Genomic DNA, 20552 nt, shown 5'->3' on the forward strand with positions numbered 1-20552 from the left:
TGTATAATGTATGAATTAATGAATTTTAATAAAATTCAATTTAATCGATATCTTACTCATTACTACTTCATCAAATTTTATCGATTTTATTTGCTAGCTCTTTCTCTTCTCCATTGGTTTATGTCGTGTGAGGAAGAAAAATTAGAAAGAAATATGAAAGGACTCATTTAATGAATATCTTACTCGTTGTTACTTTTGTTAAAGCTTTTTTCTTTAATTATAGGGCTTTTTTCATGAAGTTTTTTGGTTATGGAGCTATCGGATTATAATATTGCATTTTTTAATATCTTCTGATTGTTTTTTAATTTTGTAATCTAATACGTATTATTAGTTATAAGTAATTGATAGAACATAAAATTGTTATTGGTCGGGAAAAAAAAGAAAATAATAAGCAAAATTATTTCGATAAACTAAAGAGAGATAAGAATAACAAAAAGAAGGGTTATTATGTGAGTAAGTATTATAATTGGACAACATTTGAAGTAATCATAAAATCAAGATTTTACATGAGTGATGATGAAAGAATAATTATATAAAAATAAAATTTTATTATATATATAATAATAAAATAAATAAAAATTGAGAATTGATAATTGTCATTTTATCATTTATCATCATCATTTCTAATTTGAAGTGACTCAACACTAAATTATTGACGAACAGAATTATCATTTATATTTGACACAATATTAGTTTATAAATATATATAATAAATAAATAAAATATTGTCATGTCGTTTGATATTTCACAATTAAATGATAATATATAGATGTTATATATTAACAACACTTAAAAAGAAAAATGATGTGGTTGATATAAAAAAAGCTTTACAGTGCAGCCCTTTGTCTTACTGGCGCACAAAGTGTAGATTCCCCACCTTTGTTAACGACGATGCAGAAAGCAGCAATCGTATTGTACAAGGTAAAATTCTTGGCTGATAAAATCCTCTACGAGTTAACATCTCATTAGCCAAGCATTAGAGCTCCAACTTGGCTGATAGAACATCTCAACCCAGTACTGTATAATGTGAACCTATTAACCACGCATGAATGTACGAACCTAACCTCGTTCCCTAGCATGATGTCACAGCCGCTGTGGTCTGTGGCCAGCTTTCCCCTCCATGTTCATCAACAGATTTAATCAGGAACGATCAAAATCTAGCATGAGTTTCCATAAAAGAACAGGAATCCAAATAAGTACAGATACGATTGGGAACATCAAATTAATACAGGTACGATTGGGAACAGCAAATCCCCATGATGTTCAACTATCAGAGGAGTACTTCACCAAGAGTAGGTTTGCCATTAATTTCGAGAGTAAATCGGGTAGGCCTTTCTCCTTTCATCGATGGGTGCAAAAATAAGGAGAGTAAACCTTTATTAACCTTTATTTTTGTTGACCAAAATTTTCTGCCATGCAAATGCACCTCCTCCTCCTCCTGCTGCTGCTTCACTTTTTTATTTTTATTTTTATTTTTCCCCTATTTTGTACGAATGATCCACAGCCCCTTCTTTAATTTCGGTTAAGCGACGCCGTTGATGAAAAATCTATCGAACCTTGCCAGAATGTTTTTAATTTTTATCCAGCAAACCTCTCTGTGGTCCACCTATAGTGTCCTTTCAGAGAGGATAAATGACAAAGGCGTACGCTGTGCAATCAGAGTTCTGGCGGTTTCCAATTTTCAGTCTCTGAAACTTCATTCAATATCTCAAGTTTCTTCATTTTTTATATATCAAAATTCTAACCCTCAACCTGATCAAAGTGTTGTTTAATTTGCAAAGGAAATGACCAAGTTTTTATCAACAACCAAGGTTAGATTTTGGGTTATTATAAGAATAAAGCTTCCTCTATCCTACCAGTACGACCTCTTTCAAGAAACCTCTTAAAGATTGTGTTTCAATTTTAGAGACAGCGTTTCAATTTTATTAAACGATGTTGTTGAAATTCATTTTATCAAGTTAATGGGTTTAGTTCAATAGCACTTAAATTAATGCCCGTGATTAATTAATCTGGCCTTTTAAATCAAGGAATAATTAAGAGCATTTAGTAAAAATGGAGGAATCCTAAATCCAGAGAGGTGCACGAACAAAATGTGCTGCAAATGTTCATGTTGGTAGAGCAAAAGTTTGGTGGCCATTACCTTCAAAGGACAGAAACTCGCCAAACTTTTGCAAAATAATTAATGGTCTCATCTCGTGAACCTTGTCCTTGAAATTAACCCAATTACATTTCTTTTAATTCAAAAGCCTATAATAATAGTATTATGTCATGGTCACCTATTAGATTGCTTCAAGGAATCATTGCATGCAAAAAGAAGAATAAAACTAAGCAAAACAAAATAAAAGGGCTTTTGATTCAATGATTTAATTTCTCATTTAACATTTTCCTTCGAAATTGAAAAAAGAAGAAGGATTAAATCGTGAAGAACTTTTATTAAATTCTAAAAAAAATTGAGTCCCCAAATATATACATAAATAAATAAATAAATTCTAACTATTTAATCTGAATAGAATAAAGCTTAAATCATCTCTCTAAAAATTTAGAGAATTAATTATCTATCTCTTAACTCATCAAAATCATGAAAAATTTACATTATTGGAACTCAGAGTCAGGGAATAATTTTTATTTTCGTAAAAGATTATATTATTAATTTTATTCAATACAATTATTAAAATATTTTTAATTTAAAATTAACCTATTTGTTTACATTCCGAGATATTTTTATAATTTTACTCCATAATCGTATTAAAAAAATTTAAACAGCAGAGAGTGTAATTGAAGCTTATCCTAAAATGATTACTTACATTATTATACACTATGATAAGACACTTGATTTTACGTAATGAAGTCATTCATCACTTACTTATAATCTACTAGTAATATATAGTGTTAGTGTCACATAGGCACTTTTATTTTGTTCTTCTCTTTATTATAAATAAATCTCTATTTTTTCTTCTTTTAGGAATTAATTAATTAATTAATTAATAGTAATTAAAAAAGGAGGAAAACCTCGTAAAGCGAGAATCGAAAGCATTGGCGGATGGGATGAGTGTTGAGAACGGCAAACTCAGCCTTTCATTTCATTCATCACTCTGTTCCCCCCCTTCTTCTCACGTGCGTCATCCCCCCCTCTTTCTCTTCTTTAATTAAAACAAAATCATTATTTACTACTCAATATTAAAATTAAATTTATTTTATTTATTATATAAAAAATGGGTTTTTTTTTTGGGTTATAAAGGGTTTGGACAAAGAGATAGAGAAAAAAAGAAGGAAATAATAAAAATAAAAATAGGGCCACCTTTTTGTTTTTGGTTTTCTGGTTAGAATAACCCCAGGGCATAAACGACCAAAAGATATGATAAAACGACAAAACACGTCCCCAAACCTTTGTCAGAAATATCTGCCAAACAAAGTTAGTTCAATTATTACCGGAAATAGCCGGTCGTCCTCCGGTGTCTCGAAACCCTATGATCAACCAGACCTTTCTCAATGGACAGAGAGAGAAAGACAGCAGAGGAAGTAAATTAAAGAGAGAAAAAGAGGAAGTGTAACAAAGATTTTGTTTGAGTTTGAGTTTGAGTGTTGTGAGTTTGAGTGTTGTGAGTTTGAGAGTGGGTTTTAGTTTGTTCGTGTAAGAGAAAGAAAAAAAGCAGAGATAAAAAAAGGATGCGTGAAGTGTGCACCCTATACCCAAAACCTCAGGCTCTTGGAACGAATCACTGCTAACCTGCGCCAGCTCTCTCCTTCTCTCTGCCATGTTTTCAGCTTCAGAAGAGGATCATGATAACCTTTCATTTCATCATTCTTAATAAACCCAAATCTCTCTCTCTTTCACTGTTTTTTCTCTCTTTTTCGTATTCATGATCGTCTCCCGTCTTCTGTACTAATCATTCCATCTCTCTCTCTTTCTCTGTTTAATTTTAGTTGGTGTATCTCTGTGCTGGTACTCTTTTGACTCGTTTTTTATTTTGTTTACCCTCTTAAAGTCTGTCAGTGTGTCTCTCTAGAGTTTTAGCTAGAGAGGTTTAATAATTTTTTTTTGTGGTGGCTATGGCGGAGGGTTTTGAGCCCTACCATGTCCCACAACAGAGCAGAAGAGATAAGCTAAGAATTGTGGCTCAAAACCACCCAGCTTGTGTTGAAGCAACGGCTGCTACTCTTTCAGGCTGCTCAGCTTTACTTCCTTTGTACGACCCTTCTCTTCTTTCTTCCGATTTGTTAACTTGCGCTGCCAACGCTAGTGCTACTGCTGGTAGCCATGACTTTCACCACCAAACCAACCACCTATCAGCTTCTGCTTCTGGTAAAAACAGCCCCGTTTGTGTTGTTAAAGAGGAAGGTGTGAATTTCATGGGCTTTGTTGGTGGGATCGTTAACGCTTCTTCTTCTTCTTCGACTTCTCATCACCCTTATTTGGATCCACAATCTTCTTTGCCCTTAAACCCTAGCTCGATTCAAGATATGAATAACAACCCTTTTCTTTATACTCCGCAAAACCTTCAGAGCCTAAGAGATTTTGACCATTCTTATAATAATGGTGGTGAAGTTGTGGTTTATAAACCTGAAGCCTTGTCTTTGAATCATGAGTCTAGCACCACCGGTCAAGGCTTGTCTCTTTCTTTATCTTCTCATAACGCCCACCAAAACAATCTTCCTTTGGAGCTAAATCTGCAAAGATTCGAGTCAGCTATCTACAGTGACAAGGTTACCGCCAGTGGATATGTGGTTCCAGGCATTGTTGGTGCAAGTGCTTCCACTTCGAATGAGGTTTCCAGGAGCTCGGTCCCTCTCGGGCCTTTCACGGGTTATGCTTCGATTTTGAAGGAATCGAGGTTTATGAGGCCCGCACAACAGTTATTAGAAGAGCTTTGCGATGTGGGTAGGGGAAGTTACGCCGAAAAAATTACTCCTGATTCTTCTTTGATGGAGCCTCCATTGGAGAATTTGAGTCCCGCTGGAATTGTCGATGATCCTCTTGGTGGGGGTGATGGTGGTGAGAGCAGAAGAAAGAAGTCAAGGCTAATTTCGATGCTTGACGAGGTTTGCTTCTCTAATTTGCAAAAATGTTGGTTTCTCGTCTGCATTTCTTCTGAATTGGTTTGATATGAATGATTGTTGAGTTCTCCTTCCGACATGCAATTCATGTTCCATGTACTTCCACATCTTTTTCTCTTTTGTTTTTTTTTTCTTTTGGGTTTCTTGGTTTGGTGTCCCTGATTTTCTTTTCTGCAAACTTTGCCTTAAGACGCTAGTATATTGAAAGGTTTATTTGGATCCGTGTCCTTATCCCCTCTAAAATCTTCCTTGGGGAGGTGGTTTTTTTATGAAACCCCAGCATTTTTGCCACTGTAGAAGTCATCACTGGCTATTATTAAAATGGCCTTGTCAGATATTCTTTAATGGTGTTATGTTTAGTCAGTTCTTTAACCCAACATGCAATTTGTGTTGTTGCATGCATAAGTGGCAATAAATGATGCCATCTTTAGCCGATTTCGCAAAATGAAAGTTCCTCAGTAGTTTAAAGCTTTCCTCCATTGTAATACTATGTGAATTAGATTCTTCTCTTTGATGAATGGCCTCGATGATCTCACAAAAAAAAAAATCTTTTTTAATGAAAAGGTGATAGGAGGGAATATATGCACGAAGATTGGTGTTATAAAGTGCCTGACAACCGTAGAAAGGGTTGTAATAAGTGACAATGTCGCCAAGTCTGGGGCTTAAATGTGCTTTAAAGTGATTGAAGGAATCCATTTGAAAAGATTTATAATCCAAAAAAGTTTGTGGAAAGCATAATTGGTATTCCGAAGTCCTACAGAAGACTAGATGAGTAGATCACAAGGTGTCTGGACTTTTTGCGGGATAGGGTTTAGCTCAATTTAATTATAATACTTGCTAACGGGTGAATATTGTGTTTTGGGTGCCTAAGTTAAAAAGAAAGAGAATATTGTAGATCAGCTGATTCCTCCAATTGGCATACCAAACACTTATGATTTAGAGTTGGCTACTTTACCAGGAATTATACATGAGTGCATGAATTTAAATGTTTTCATGCCATACTTTTGCAAATTACTAATTAAAGTGATTTCATAGTTTTAGAGAGATTTCTATTTGTCGGGCACGAAAAGAAAAGTTACAACTGTTATTATTATAGCCTGCTTAGATGTTTAACTTAATGTGATCAAAACAGAAGGGTTCGGACTTCAGAGTGCTTATTTTTGTGCTTGCTTGTTGAATAAAGTCTACATGATTTACAATGTGAAAGTCATGGAGATTGATGTTTATCTATTGTGATGCTAACTTTTGTATTCTAGGAGTAAGTATTAGCTGGTCTGATAACTACTCACTATTGTCCCTTTGTTTTTTGGGCTTGCTGCAATTTCACTTTCATTAGTCTTTCCTTCAATCATGTGTTTTCTCCAAGTTCACAAATTTTTTCAAAGCCAATTTCCAAATTGAATTTTTGGAAACTAATCAAGCTGTACTCTTACTGGTATCTTAATTGGCATATAGAGAGAATAGACAAGTAATTCCATGTTGTAAAGTCGGCGCAATATTCAGAGTCTGAATAAATGTCCATCTCTTTTAACACATGCTAAACATTGGAACCTTTTTTTTTCCGTTTTAGGGGAAGAGGGAGGAGGGAGGGTGGGATAATAATGCGGGTTGTAATAAGGATGCACTATATTTTCCTTCCTGAGTGCTTTGACTAGCTACCATAAAACGGTTTATGCCATGAATTCCACATGGGGCATTATGTTGGGTTATAATGTCTTTGGTATTATTGTCCTCTAAAGCTTTAGAGTACAAACTTGAACTGTGTCCCAGTGAGGCAGGAACCTTAGTTTCTGTAGGGTTTTTTTTTTTTTTTTTAAAGTAGTTTCCCTAATATTTTTAAAATTGTTTCAATTACAGTAAAATATCTAAATAGTATGTGTGACCATTGAATTCTCTTTTCAATACATATTTTGCACGGTTTCATGCTTTAACATATATAACCACACATAGGTGCCCCTTTGGCCGCCATTTCCCATTATCAGTAGCTAATAAAACAATATGATATAAAAAATGGAGCTGGTGAATACTGGTCTATTCATTCCATCTTTTGCTCTACAATGTTTTCATTCTTCATGGCAGAAAATAAGTAACAATGATAGCATAAGTGTAACTATGGTTTTGAGTAGTCTCCTATGTATTGCTCTTCACTTGAAGAAACTGTTTAGGTATTTGACCATACGACAACAGAAGGTAACATCAAAATAAGGATTATGATTATATCACGGCCTTAATATTTGTCCTCTCAGAAATTATGTTGTCTCCGCCAGGTGCATTGAGTTGCAGCTTCTTGCAATTTTCATTTGTTTAGGTGGATGATCCAAAATTTACAGTATTCCTTACTCCATTTGGTGCTTCATTGAGGGCCAATTTTTTGTAATTTTATCAGACTTTATAGATTGAGGGAATTGAATTGGAGCCATTTTGAGTTCTTTTCCAGATGATAAATATCCAAGTTTGTAGCAATGTTTTGTACCTGAACATTCCCGAAACCAGAGCTTTGAATGTACTAATAGTGATTCTAGAGTCGGTTTCTTTATTTCTGTTAGTAATTCAGGGTTTTTTTTTTAATGGAATTCAGTTTTCAAGCATCATATAATCAAGTTAAGCATACTTTACAACTTGCTAACGATCATTACATTTATTAGGTTTACAAGAGGTACAAGCAATACTATCAACAGATGCAAGCTGTTGTTGCATCATTTGAATATGTTGCCGGACTTGGCAATGCAGCTCCATATGCGAATTTGGCTTTGAAAGCCATGTCTAAACATTTCAGGTGCTTGAAAAGTGCAATCACCAACCAGCTTCAGTTCACCAATAAAGCTCATGGTCAGATAAGCCCCGGAAAAGAAGAAGGTCCAAGGTTTGGAAGCACTGACAGAAGTCTTTATAGCCGGCCTGTTCATAACGCTGGGTTCCTTGAGCACCAACCGGTGTGGCGGCCTCAACGAGGCCTTCCTGAGCGTGCTGTAACTGTACTTAGGGCATGGCTATTTGAGCACTTTCTACACCCGTAAGTACTTGAATTGCATAGACAAACTTGTTGCTAAAAATTTATTTGCCTTTTAATCTATAGTCCTTAGTGCATTAAATATTTGTGTTTTGTGTTTCAGTTATCCAACTGACACAGACAAGCTGATGTTGGCAAAACAAACCGGTCTATCACGTAGCCAGGTGTGCCATTTATCATCATTCCTACATTCTTTATAGTAGCATTTTGCAATCATGAATACTTTATGTAAAATCCAATTCCCACCTTTCTTAGAAAATGAAATTTGTTATTGTTTCCATGTTCACAATAAATAGAGAGCTCTGCCCAATCTATTTGTTGACAAAATATATAACTCCTGTGAACACCAGGTGTCAAATTGGTTTATCAATGCAAGAGTAAGGCTTTGGAAGCCTATGGTGGAAGAAATACACATGCTAGAAACACGGCAAGCTCTAAAAGCTTCGCAAAAGGAGGACAGAAATGCCAACAAGTCAAGTGATCATTTGTCCTCAGCAAACTCTCTCGCATCTGAAAACCCATCCACCTCCACCCAAAGGGTTCAAGATACCCCATCCAAGCGCACTAGAAGTGAACTTCCTGACATACCCGTGGGAAGTGAACCACTCAACTTGTCGTACAACAGCTTGTCAAGCCACCCGCATGTTGGTGTTGGTGTTAGCATGGCTGGTGGAAGTGGTGGTGTTTCATTAACACTTGGTCTTCATCAGAATAATGGTATCGGATTATCAGAGCCCTTCCCTATAAATGCAGCTCAGCGATTCGGCCTCGGCCTCGAGGTAAGCAGCGAGGGATATGTCATCGGCGGTTTTGAAGCACAGAATCGGCATTTTGGAAGGGATGTTATAGGAGGGCAGCTTTTGCATGATTTTGTTGGTTGAAAAATGTTCAGAGGAAAAAAGCTTTCTGGTCATTATTTTAATTGGATAGTATTATACTAACAAAGTGTCACTATAGATGAGCCAATATTTATTACCAGAATGCAAAGCTGAAACAAGAGTAGTCCGAAATGATTGTCTTCTTTTACGGTGTAAGATCTATGCCCATCAAATTTGCAGTGTATATTTCCATTTAGAAATGTCGACCGACATAGAGATCGTTGGTGTATAATTCTTCTGTAAATTTATAATTTACATGATAAAAAATATATACATTTTGAGGCCATCAAATCAAGGCTGGCCTTAGAATGTGCTTTTGAGTGTGCAGGAATGCCGTACGATTCAAAATATGCACCATATCACCAGTATCATCGGCATCGCGGTGGAGGATGATGAATGCTGCTTCATCATTTCCCATCAGTTTCGCCTGTGAGGCTGTGGAAGTGACCATTGCACTGGAATTCTTGATTTGTTGAAGATGGCAAATCCATTTTCAATGTAGGTGGTGTATGCCATCGAAAGACGGTACTCTGTCATGAGATGGCTAACGAGCAAACCTCGTCCTGTCATCTATAATAGCATCTGCCAGGGCACCTAACAATTTAGGTTGGAAGCCTTTTTTCAGTGATTTTTTGTCATTGTCAAGCTTACCCAAAACAAAGGGTGGAAAATATACCCCGCTCTTGACCACCGCAAGCCTCTAGGTTGATGGTCAGTAGTCAGGTACTCACCCCCTGACAGATAAGGTGTCTTAACATTTTCAAAGATTCCACTCCATATTTCCACCAGATTCAGGTTTACGAAATGAAACACTGAGAATGCAATGTAAAACAGGTTCGGCAATCGGGTTTAAAATGATTAAACACTCTGAATAAACATAACCCAGTTGCATGGGATGGATTGGTAGGTGGTCTCACCCGGTGGCAGTGCTTTTCTTTTCAACCTTTCATTATCATTATCAGTATTAAAATCCATGATGGCTACTATTGTTTACGCTGAGGGCAGGCAGAGGCCAGGGGCAAAGGGCAGGCCCTCGATTTCCCACTTTTTCTTTGGGGCCCCCGAAGGAGGCGGGCGAGATAGAGAGAGAGAAAGGGGTTACTTTGCTTTGGTTCAGAGTTCAGAACTTGAGACAGACAGACACAGAGAAAGAGAGAGAGGAAAGAAGAGTGTGGTCCACTGCTAGATTGGTGAAAGCTGTGTGAAGTGGAAAGAGAGCCAAAGGCGCATGCTTTTGCCAAAAAACTTGGTTTGATGTTTGAGCTTAAAAATCATAAAAGGAGGTTTCTTTGCTTTTTCTCTTTATATCCTGGCAAATGTATATGATGATAGGAGCAGATTGCAATCCAGCAGTTAGGTTAGGCATCTAATCATGTTTTAATTTTGCAGGGTTAATCAAGGTTGGTAAAGGAGAAAGTAAAACCTCTGGCCAGACAAAAGCTGGCGGGTGATTCGAGGTAGGCTTCAGTCTAGCATTAAAGGAGCTTTTGCTCATTTGGGGTCCTTCTTCATTTTAGGGGACATTGTTCATCTGCCTCATTCACATATTTTCTCTCCTTTTTAGAGCTCAAATGGTAACCCAAACCAATCTAATTCGTACCGGAGTAAAAATTCTGTACAAATTGTAATTTTTTTTTTTAAAATACAATGTGTCATGCTTGAAAAGTTAAAATTATGAGCTATATATGGAGTTTATTTAATAAAAAATCATGATTTAATTACATATAAAAAGACTAGGATTAGCCTTTTCTTTTCTTTCACACTAACTCTTGGTTAAATCTCAAATTCTAGTTTAAAACCTTCCAATTCAAATATTTAAAATATAATATAAAATTTATGAAACTAGATAAGATTAAGTAATAGGGCCTATGAAAGCCCATTATGATTTGGATTGATACAACCTGCTTTCACTGTGCAATTTATTCAAAAGCCCAAACCATCAATGGGCTGAAACTTTGTAGTTGTGTTTTCCATTGGCCCATTGTAGGACCACGAAGATGTATTAGGCCATAGCCCTTTACTTCCATGGGCAAATGGAGGTAAAGCCCAAGCAAAAATTGGGTTAGCATAAAAGCTTGCATTGGGCTTTATACATCTTTTCTCGATAAACTCTTAAGAACATTCACTCGAATTCATTATAACTCTACTTAATGTAAAATATAGATTTATAAAGTGTTAACATTAATTTATTTTTAAAACTTAAAAACTCATTTTTATAATATAAAAGTTAAAAATAAAACTTGACGTGGCTAAAAAATTTAAAACCATACGTACAAATTAAAATCCTAATCGAATAAAATTTTAAATTCTAATTCAACCAAAACTCGACAAATAAGAAAGTATTTTGTACTTCAAAAATATAAGAATCACATTGACTTGAAGTTTGATATGCAAGTTCTCATCTTAATTCAAAACAATTCCAAAAACTTTCATGACAATTGAGCTCACTTATTTTAATTAAAAGTCTCTAAACAAGGTTGCCTCCTTCTTCACATTTACTTTGTACTTTGAAGGAAAATCAGTTGAAGCACTAAAGTCATATGTTTAACATGGAATTTGGAAGTCAACATCTCATCATTCAGATGAGGGGCTACAAAAAATAAATGCCTTTGGTAACATGGAAAATGTGCATGCAATTCCATGTGCTACACATGAAAAATACCTTTCAATTTGATGAGAAATGCATAGTTTTTATTATTATTATTATTATTATTATTTTCAATTGCAAGGTCATTATTCACAAATATTTTCTTGGAAAATAAGATACCATTACACTCAAAATTCAATAATCATACACCTTTTTGTACCTTTTGTGGTTGGATGTTATTTTCATGACATCAAGATGAAAGTTTCCATAAAAGAAGATGTAAACCATCAAAATCCCAGCTACACACATTTATGAGAAATTGATTATTGAGCAAACAAAAAAAAAAAGAAATTTGTGAGAGATTGGTTAAGCCCTAAATCTTAAATTCTAAACCTTTACATTCAGTATTCAACTATCCTAAACCTTTTTGTATTTTTTTATAATGATTTTAATAATTTTGAGAAATAATAAAGGAAAAAACAAATAAGCACCTTTTATATATAGATTTATATTTAATATATTATTAGTATGTAATAGTTATATACTATTATTTAATCACGAAATACCACTTGATAAATGTATAAAGATAAAAAAATTAAAAAGTCTTATAAAAAAATATTTTTAAAATGATGGGTATTTATTTTTAAACTTTTTAATTTTTATATTTATTTATTTATTAATAAAGTGATAACATTTAGTTCAATAATAATGTATCGAACCTATACAATGATGATGTATCAAATACTAATCATATATATATATATATATGTATAATATATTTATTTATTTGATTGAATGATATTAATCCAAATGCAATTGGCCATTGAAAAAGTTAAAAGGATCAAGTTAAAAATTTTAAATTTCTAGCAAGTGGAGAGAACAACTCCAACTAGGAAAGCATTGAACATATAAATTAAGAATATATATATATATATATATATATATATATATATATATAGTAAACAAAAAAAAAGGTTTTCAATTTGAGAAATAAATAGTACAATAATTGAAATAAAAGAATCCTAAGAAGGAGATATAAAAGCTAAAGAAGAGGAATTAATAATAACAATAAAGAAAAACCCTTTGAAATATGTTTCGTCCAAATTACGCAGTGGACAGTATATTCCAAAATCCCAAGCTTGGCCAAAACTACAAAACCCCTTCTCTTTCTGTCCCCATTAGGGTTCTTTTAGGGTTTCTCCAATTAATTGTTTTTTTTTCCCCTTTTCAAACTTTACCCAACCGAGCAAATGACTTCCCTCTTTACATTGCCTTGATTTTTCCGACTTCCTTCCTTAAAACCCATGCAACATCAAACCCCATAAACCAAGAATTCCCCCTAAAAAAAAAAGTTAAAAAAAGGAGAGAGCTTTGAGATATTGTTATGAATATGGAGGCAAGAGTTGGGGTGGTGGTTGAAGGAGGCCAAAGGGCTTTGAATTCAGCCCACGGAACTGTCGTAGATGCTGGGGCTAGAAAGTTTTTACAGCATCAGCATCAGCAACAGCAACATGGGCATTCTTCAAAGCAGGGCTTGAATCCGCAGATTGGGACTATTCAACAGCTTCTTGCTGGTGGTATTGCCGGTGCCTTTAGCAAGACTTGTACGGCTCCTCTTGCTCGTCTCACCATCTTATTTCAGGTCTGGTTTTACGGTTTGCTTGTTTAATCTTTGGAAATGTTGATTCTTTTTATTGTTTATAGGTGGTAATTTGATCTGGGTATTTCGCAAATTTGTTGATATTTTTCGTTTAACTGGAGCTGGGGGTTGGGGAAATGGTGTTTCTTTATGTAGGGTTGCGTTTAGTTTCTGGGACTTTTTAATGGAAAATTGTACCTTTGAAAAATTGCTCGCAAATTGTATTTTATGGTCTCAATTCAAAAAAATGAGGTAAATGAGGAGAAAATTATTCAGATGGCGTGGGAAGTCAAATTTCTTGTCTGTTTACTCAGTTTTCTTTTTTGGAAAAAAAGTTCATTAAAACAGGCAAATTTTTTTTTTAAATCTATGGTAACTCAACATTGCGTGGCTCTGCAAATGATTTTGGATGAAGGGATCAATCTATGTTCACTAATTGTATAGGCATGAGGGTTACATGTAACATGAGATAACAGAGTAATATTGGCAGCTTAATGACTTTGAATGATATATTTTTTTAATATCTGTCATGAATTAACATGCCGCTTACTGTTATATTTAGCATGAGAATGTGTTCTACCTTAACATTGACTGCTGAATGATCTCTTCTTTTCTCAGGTGCAAGGAATGCACTCAGATGTATCAGCATTGAGCAAGGCTAGCATATGGCGTGAGGCTTCACGCATTATGAATGAAGAAGGGGTCAGAGCATTTTGGAAAGGCAATATGGTTACCATTGCTCATCGTCTTCCCTATTCCTCTGTCAACTTCTATGCCTATGAACGCTACAAGAGTGTATGTTCTGATTATCTTAGTTATGACTTTGTATTTTTCCCAACAATCTTTTTCAATTCACTCATTCCTTTGTTTGTTTGTTTGTTTTATTTTTTTTGCAGTTCTTGCAATCTATTCTCGGCCTTGAAGATCAAAGGGGAAATGCCAGTGCTGACCTCTGTGTTCACTTTGTAGGCGGTGGGTTGGCTGGAATGACTGCTGCCTCAGCTACATATCCACTGGATCTTGTAAGGACACGTCTTGCAGCACAGGTAATATTAGTAATACCTGAGTGAATAAGGCAATTGCATTTGCTGTTGCCTACTCTTTGAAATTGCTTCCCATTTAATATATACTATGTTTTGTTATTTTTCTTACCCTCCAATTTAACTATTCTTCTGAACTTTGCAGAGAAATGCAATATACTACAGAGGTATTTGGCATGCTTTTCATACCATTTGCAGGGATGAGGGAATATTTGGCTTGTATAAAGGACTTGGAGCAACATTATTGGTATATTTACTGTTCTTTTTTAAATTTTGTACTTTCCCATCTCATTGTCTATAATTGCTGCTGCGGTGCTGTATGTGATGCAGGGTGTTGGACCAAGTATAGCAATAAGCTTTTCAGTATATGAGTCTTTGAGATCTTATTGGCAGTTGCAAAGGTAAAAATTCTTATTGGTTTAGATTGATCAATAGCATGTGCTCTTTTGTGTTTGTTGTCTCTGCTTGGTGCTCAAGCTGTAACCTGTTTGAAATTTCTATGATTTGACATTAGGCCTGATGATTCCACTATCATGGTTAGTCTTGCCTGTGGCAGTCTCTCAGGCATTGCATCATCAACAGGTTAGTAATCTGCAACCTGTCCTTTGGTTTGATTCTCTCCACTCTATTTTCGTATAGTTGGGTTAAGGGGTTTCATTTCCCTCAGTTGAGTGGTCTAAGATTTTCGTGCTGAATGTTTTTGGTACTTATTTACTCAAGGTGATACACCACAATGGTTAGAACTTGAGATTTTCAATGTGGAGATCTCAAGTTCATACCATGTGAATTGTGGGGAGGAGTTGGAGTTTATAAATGTTACTTTTGTTCTGTAGCCCAAAGCACAATGGGCATCTTCAGATAGAAAAAAATAAATATATCAATGATTGAGTACTAGTAATTATTTAGAAGCTATTTCTGATATCTGCATGACTTTTTTTTATTCAATGATAATTTACAGCAACATTTCCTATCGATCTTGTGAGGAGACGTATGCAATTGGAAGGGGTTGCAGGGCGAGCCCGTGTTTATACAACTGGGTTGTTTGGGACTTTCAGGCATATAATCCAGTCTGAAGGCCTTCGTGGCTTGTATAGAGGGATTTTGCCCGAGTACTACAAGGTGGTTCCTGGTGTAGGCATTGTCTTCATGACGTATGAGACATTGAAGATGCTTCTATCACGCATCCCTACCAGTTATTAGCTTCATCCTGGACTCCACTTTTCTGCCGTACATTGTGTCTGTGAACTCTTGTTAGTCATTGAGTTCTCAAGACAACAAGGAAACCAAAACAATTGGGTAAAAAATGCAGTCAGTTAAAAATAGAAAGTAGGTAAACAAATTGTTCTTTCTATGGTATTAGTTGAGAAACCATGGTGGTAAATTTTGCGGTTGCTGCCATGGGTATTTTTTTCATGTATAGGTAATTAGCACTGTGAGAGTGATGATAAGTGTATCAACTATCTAGTTTCAGTATACTTAGGCCTTTAACATTCAGAGAATTAGCAATCATTGATGATCATGTCATGATCACAGTTTTGTATGCGACTTGTTTCTTACCTGCCTCTGCAGGTCAAGCTGACTGCCAGTGTTCAATTCCTTTGTATTTGAAGTGATATTATATTACAAATTGGTTATTGACGAAAAACCAATGTGCATTTATGCTACTATTCCTGTCTTTCCATTTAAGAAACTTAGCATTTGAAAAGGAGAATCTCATCCTATTAGGAACTTGAAGGTGTCTGGAAAGAATTTTCTCAAATTTCTGCTGCCAAGTGCTAAGCCTTTTCTCAGCCTACGCATTATTATAAATATAATTGACATAATAAATGTATAAATAAAATATTCCCAATCAAAAGTTCAAAAGGTTTTTATCCCACCATTTTGATCTTGTTCCACCAGAATGGAAGGGCAGAAAAAAATGAAAAGAAGAGACGAAGAAAGATTACTCTTCATGAAACTGTGAAGTCATGCTAGAATGTATATTACCCTGTTTTAAGTATGTAGCTGTTGGGGTGAAGGAAAGGGCTATAGGAGGTTGCTCGCACTTTGATTAGAAACAAAGCGATCATCATTTCTCTGGATTGACACATCCTGTTTCATGACAATAGAAGCCGTATTTTTATATATTTTCCAGGTCCCTGATTGGAGGGCCTGGCAAGAACAAAGAGGACCACCGGATTGCATACACAACAGTGACATATCACAGTGTAGCAAGTGTTGGGGTTAAGTTGTTAGCATAAGATGCATGCAGGTGGAAAGCAACCATGGAATTTATTCTCGGGTCAGAAGTTGCTTTGCTTCTTTCAGCATATTAGCAGAAAAAGGAATGTTCAAGGCTTTCTTTCAGCATATTGCTGCTTCAGAAAACACAGATGAAATCAGACACGTTCTACCATTTCCCTGTCCACCAGCGTGATGTTGACCCATCAGATGATGATTGATGACTGCTCATGACATCCGAAGCGACATAATATTCTCAAGGGAAGGAAATCCTGGTGAAGGCAGCAACAGCTTGTGTTTGGCTGCACACCATTATAAGTTTTGCTGCGATTCGATTGGTGGCATTCAACTTCGGATGGTTCCCAGAGGAGAGGCCAATTCCATCTGCTTAAATACACTATCGAAAACTGCAGCTTTTGGGCAGCTGTGTAGAAAAACTGATCAAATCAAAGGTCCCTCGAGAAATATTGCTATGATACCATGTAGAAAAACTCAAAGAAAGCAGAATGAAGAGGATGAACAGAGCAAGGAAATGGAATCAACAAACTGGATTCCTATTTTTCATTCTCATATTTATGTTTTTCACACATTAACAATAAACTAATTTTTTCTTAAAAGTCGATATTCAAAAATGCAAAACTCTAAGGAATATAGCTGGGCACAGTATTCTAAACATGGAATTCTGTACCAACAACAGTTTTCAGACTACAACTATAAAAACAATAACCAAAAAAAGGAAAAGAGAGGAATAAAATACATAGACATCAACGGCTTACAAACAAGAACAAAATGACAAAAGCTAGGCTGCGTTTCTACATACAAATAAAAACATCTTGCTTGTTGTTACAAGTTAAGGCATGAATCACTTTGTTACACCTCAAAGCATGAATCACTTCATCAGTAGTTGCATGCTAAGCATCCTTTATTAGACTTGAATCATTGAAAAACTCGACAAACTATGTATGCATGAAATTAACCTCCTTCACTCCCAACTCATGAACAATCTGCAACATGATGACAAGGGAACTGTTGATTATTTAACTCCTTGTTTGAGTCTTGATATGCATACCTCACTTATCTTCCTAGCCAAACAAGCCCTTTGCGAGATGGGGACAGTAAGGTGCCTTTCAATGGCCAAGAGAATAGAATATGCTACGCACATAAAAGCCGATGTAGACCTGAAACCAGATACTGCATGAACATGTTGGCATTCCTTTTCTTTTAAACAGTTTTATTATGTTCGATAGAGAGAGCCACAGAGCCCCAAATTAGAGGATGTGTTCATAAAGCTCAAGATTCTTCAACTGGAAATGTAAGCTTCAAGCAGACTAAGACCTTTCTTGTTTCATAGTGATAGGTTTTTGGCAAAAGAATTTTCTTTTCCTTCAGTATTTTTCAATAGTGTTATAATAAATTGAAAGAGAACCTTTGATAAGTAGCCATGGAAGATCTCCGGTCATGAGGAAAAAGCAGTCAAGATCATCACGCCATCATTGTCTATGAAAAGTAAGGCCATCATTGGTTTAAGAAGAACAGAATCAACGATGATTCGCATCGAAGCACCTTATCCCCCTTTATTCTATATTTTGGAATAAATCTTATGTTAGCTTTTGGAGCCATTATAAATTTCTGTATTCATGCATGGAAGGCCTCAACCTCTGCCTTTGTGTTTTTCCTTCTCTTCCTGTGATCTTCCTTCAACATTTATCTTCTTCCCATAGTAAATATTGGTAAGGACCGGGTAATCTGCATCCTGAGGTTTAGATCTACATGTAATACTTGTTGCATCTAGCCCTCGGGAGTGCAGATTACCTCTTCCTCACTGGCAATACAGAACTAGTCACTCAAACCCTAGGTTTGCACCACTTGAAGTAGTTACACTACGAAGATGATCCGAGGTAACCTACTTTGTATTGCTTAAGAAGAAAACTGGTTGTGCTTGCATTTGCAGATGAATTTTCTCATTCTCTGGCAGTTCATGCATCGATTGTGCTGAAATTTCTTATTGGTGTTTCTTGAAGGACATGATTTTGCAGGTTCAAGTTGTATCAAGCAGTGCAGTTTCTTCGTATACAGACATTACATGACCTAATAGCCTATATACTAGTAATGCGGCCAACACTGAGAAGTCCAAAACATCTTTGCCATCTTATGTCGAGCATTCTAATTCAAAACCATTTTATTTCCCTTCAAAACTTGAACATTTCTGACATGCTTATAAGATCCTGCAAGCAATATTCTTGACAAATTTCCTACTTTTATTGCGGAGGTTCTAAGTAAGATATTAATACATAAATTTGTGAATGCCCTTCAGCCTTGGCATAGGTGGTAGAAGCGATCTGTTGGCTTGAGGGAGTGTAGTTGAATTGGAAAAGGTGTTGGGTTTAAATCCTCCAAAAACTTTAATAGTCCTACCATTCTTATGAATCACTTTTCTTGGCTTCCTGCAGCACCCCGATGGCCTCTTCCTTGGTCTCACTGAAGTCACTGCCATCCTTGAAGATGAGAAACTCCATCATCTCCACATGGAAGAAAATAAAACTCCCACACAAATGGGAAATGCAAGATCCGAAGTCTTTTCCAGCCACACAATGCCATGCTGGCCCATACGCTTCATCAAACTTCTGTTAAAAAGGTTGAATGTTGGCTTAGAAATTAAAATTCCTTTTTCAGAAAAGCGTCATGGAGATTACTTCCCTAACATTCTTTACACATACTATATCTATATGTGAGAGAACTTAGGACCAAAAATATCCTAACTTCTTCAATTAAAGTCACTGGATTCTCTTACCCTCATATTTAAAAACCGAGAATTGAGCTGCATCTATACAGCATACTATAAGGGGCATATGTAAATGTATTACCAAGGTGAAACTGTAGATGATCACATTAAAAATCATTGAAATCCATATGAAGCAAGGTAGGTAGCATCCTAGAGTACTATTCCAATGATTAGATTTGAGAATAAGTTAAAGGTAAATGGCTAAAGGTGTAGTGATTGGACAGCAGAAATGAAGCTTTGAATCTATAGCAAAGTGAAAGCTTTGAATCTTTCTTTAAGCATTGCTATATAAAGAAAACCAACCTTTCTAGTGTGCGTTCGTCATGATAATTTTTGAACATTCGATCCAAACAAAGATTATACAAATATATATTCATTCTCTTTATGGTGGCGAATTTGTGTTTCTTTAATAAAAAGAATGGAATGGCACTATAATATTCATTGTTACAGCTTTATGCTACTTCTAACAGAAGGCTCCAGGGTTAAGAATAGACCTGTTTGATGTAATGAGCTATGGACTGGCAGTCTGAAACCTCATGTAGATCAAGAGCCTGATATGCTAACTCCATCACACGGCTCTGCATCTCTTCTGGCATATCAGTTTCACGCACTACAGCTTTCCCTTCCAGCATCCTCCTATGAGCAAAATGGAAAATCACTTCTAAGTTTCTAACTCTAGTTTTGTTTTTCTTGGGGGAAAACTTCTGACTGTAGTTGATGAATGGGAGAAGGTACTACGCTGATTACTTTATATAGTGAAATGTAAAAGGGAATTCTTTAGCAAAAGGAAAAGAATGAGAGGTAGACATTGAACGGTCATATTTTCTTCACAAGTTCTGGAATTTTGTATGCATTAGGAATTGTTATGATCAAAACAGTTGGACTGACAGAAGGGCTAGAAAGAAAAAAATATCAAACAAGATGCAACAAAAGATATCTTTTTCAGGGAGGGACAATGGTAAGTATGAAAGTTACAAGACCCACCCTGCAATTTGGAACTCCAAAAACTTATGGCTGTAATAATTCTATTCATTTTCTATTCTTGTCGGTAGTATTGATTTTCCAACAAAGGACCTTTCATGGTATCAGAAAATTGGTCTCATTTCTAGCCAAGTTACATGTTTACTTGTCAAGAGGAGAAAAAGAGTGTTAAAATAGCTTGATTATAGCGTTCCTTTTTTGCCCTTTTAGAAATTTTTTTATATCTGACAAGTGCACTGATACATGGTCCAACCAATACCCAGCAGGGTCTGTGAATCGAATTTGTAAGAGAAAAACTGATGGGAACTTTCGATCTGAAAAAGCTAAAGAGTTCCTGGGCTCGAGAATCTTGATATTCAA

General features: G+C 35.7%; 3 protein-coding genes across 3 annotated transcripts; 2 read left to right on the top strand and 1 right to left on the bottom strand.

Annotated features, from left to right (window-relative positions):
• LOC18597667 (BEL1-like homeodomain protein 9) lies at positions 3456–9270 on the top strand. Its single transcript, XM_007026819.2, has 4 exons — positions 3456–5040; positions 7701–8068; positions 8169–8229; positions 8416–9270. The coding sequence occupies exons 1-4, from the start codon at positions 4051–4053 to the stop codon at positions 8944–8946; spliced, it is 1950 nt and encodes a 649-aa protein (XP_007026881.2). The 5' UTR covers positions 3456–4050; the 3' UTR covers positions 8947–9270.
• On the top strand, positions 12656–15873 carry LOC18597669 (mitochondrial substrate carrier family protein B). The gene is made up of 7 exons (XM_007026822.2): positions 12656–13172; positions 13788–13964; positions 14066–14215; positions 14355–14456; positions 14540–14610; positions 14724–14791; positions 15168–15873. The coding sequence occupies exons 1-7, from the start codon at positions 12915–12917 to the stop codon at positions 15407–15409; spliced, it is 1068 nt and encodes a 355-aa protein (XP_007026884.2). The 5' UTR covers positions 12656–12914; the 3' UTR covers positions 15410–15873.
• On the bottom strand, positions 18334–20278 carry LOC18597671 (dynein light chain LC6, flagellar outer arm). Its single transcript, XM_007026824.2, has 2 exons — positions 19706–20278; positions 18334–19053 (listed from the first exon to the last, which is right to left on the bottom strand). The coding sequence occupies exons 1-2, from the start codon at positions 19841–19843 to the stop codon at positions 18850–18852; spliced, it is 342 nt and encodes a 113-aa protein (XP_007026886.1). The 5' UTR covers positions 19844–20278; the 3' UTR covers positions 18334–18849.

The sequence above is a fragment of the Theobroma cacao genome, chromosome 5 (genome assembly GCF_000208745.1).
Source record: "Theobroma cacao cultivar B97-61/B2 chromosome 5, Criollo_cocoa_genome_V2, whole genome shotgun sequence".
Classification (NCBI taxonomy): domain Eukaryota; kingdom Viridiplantae; phylum Streptophyta; class Magnoliopsida; order Malvales; family Malvaceae; genus Theobroma; species Theobroma cacao.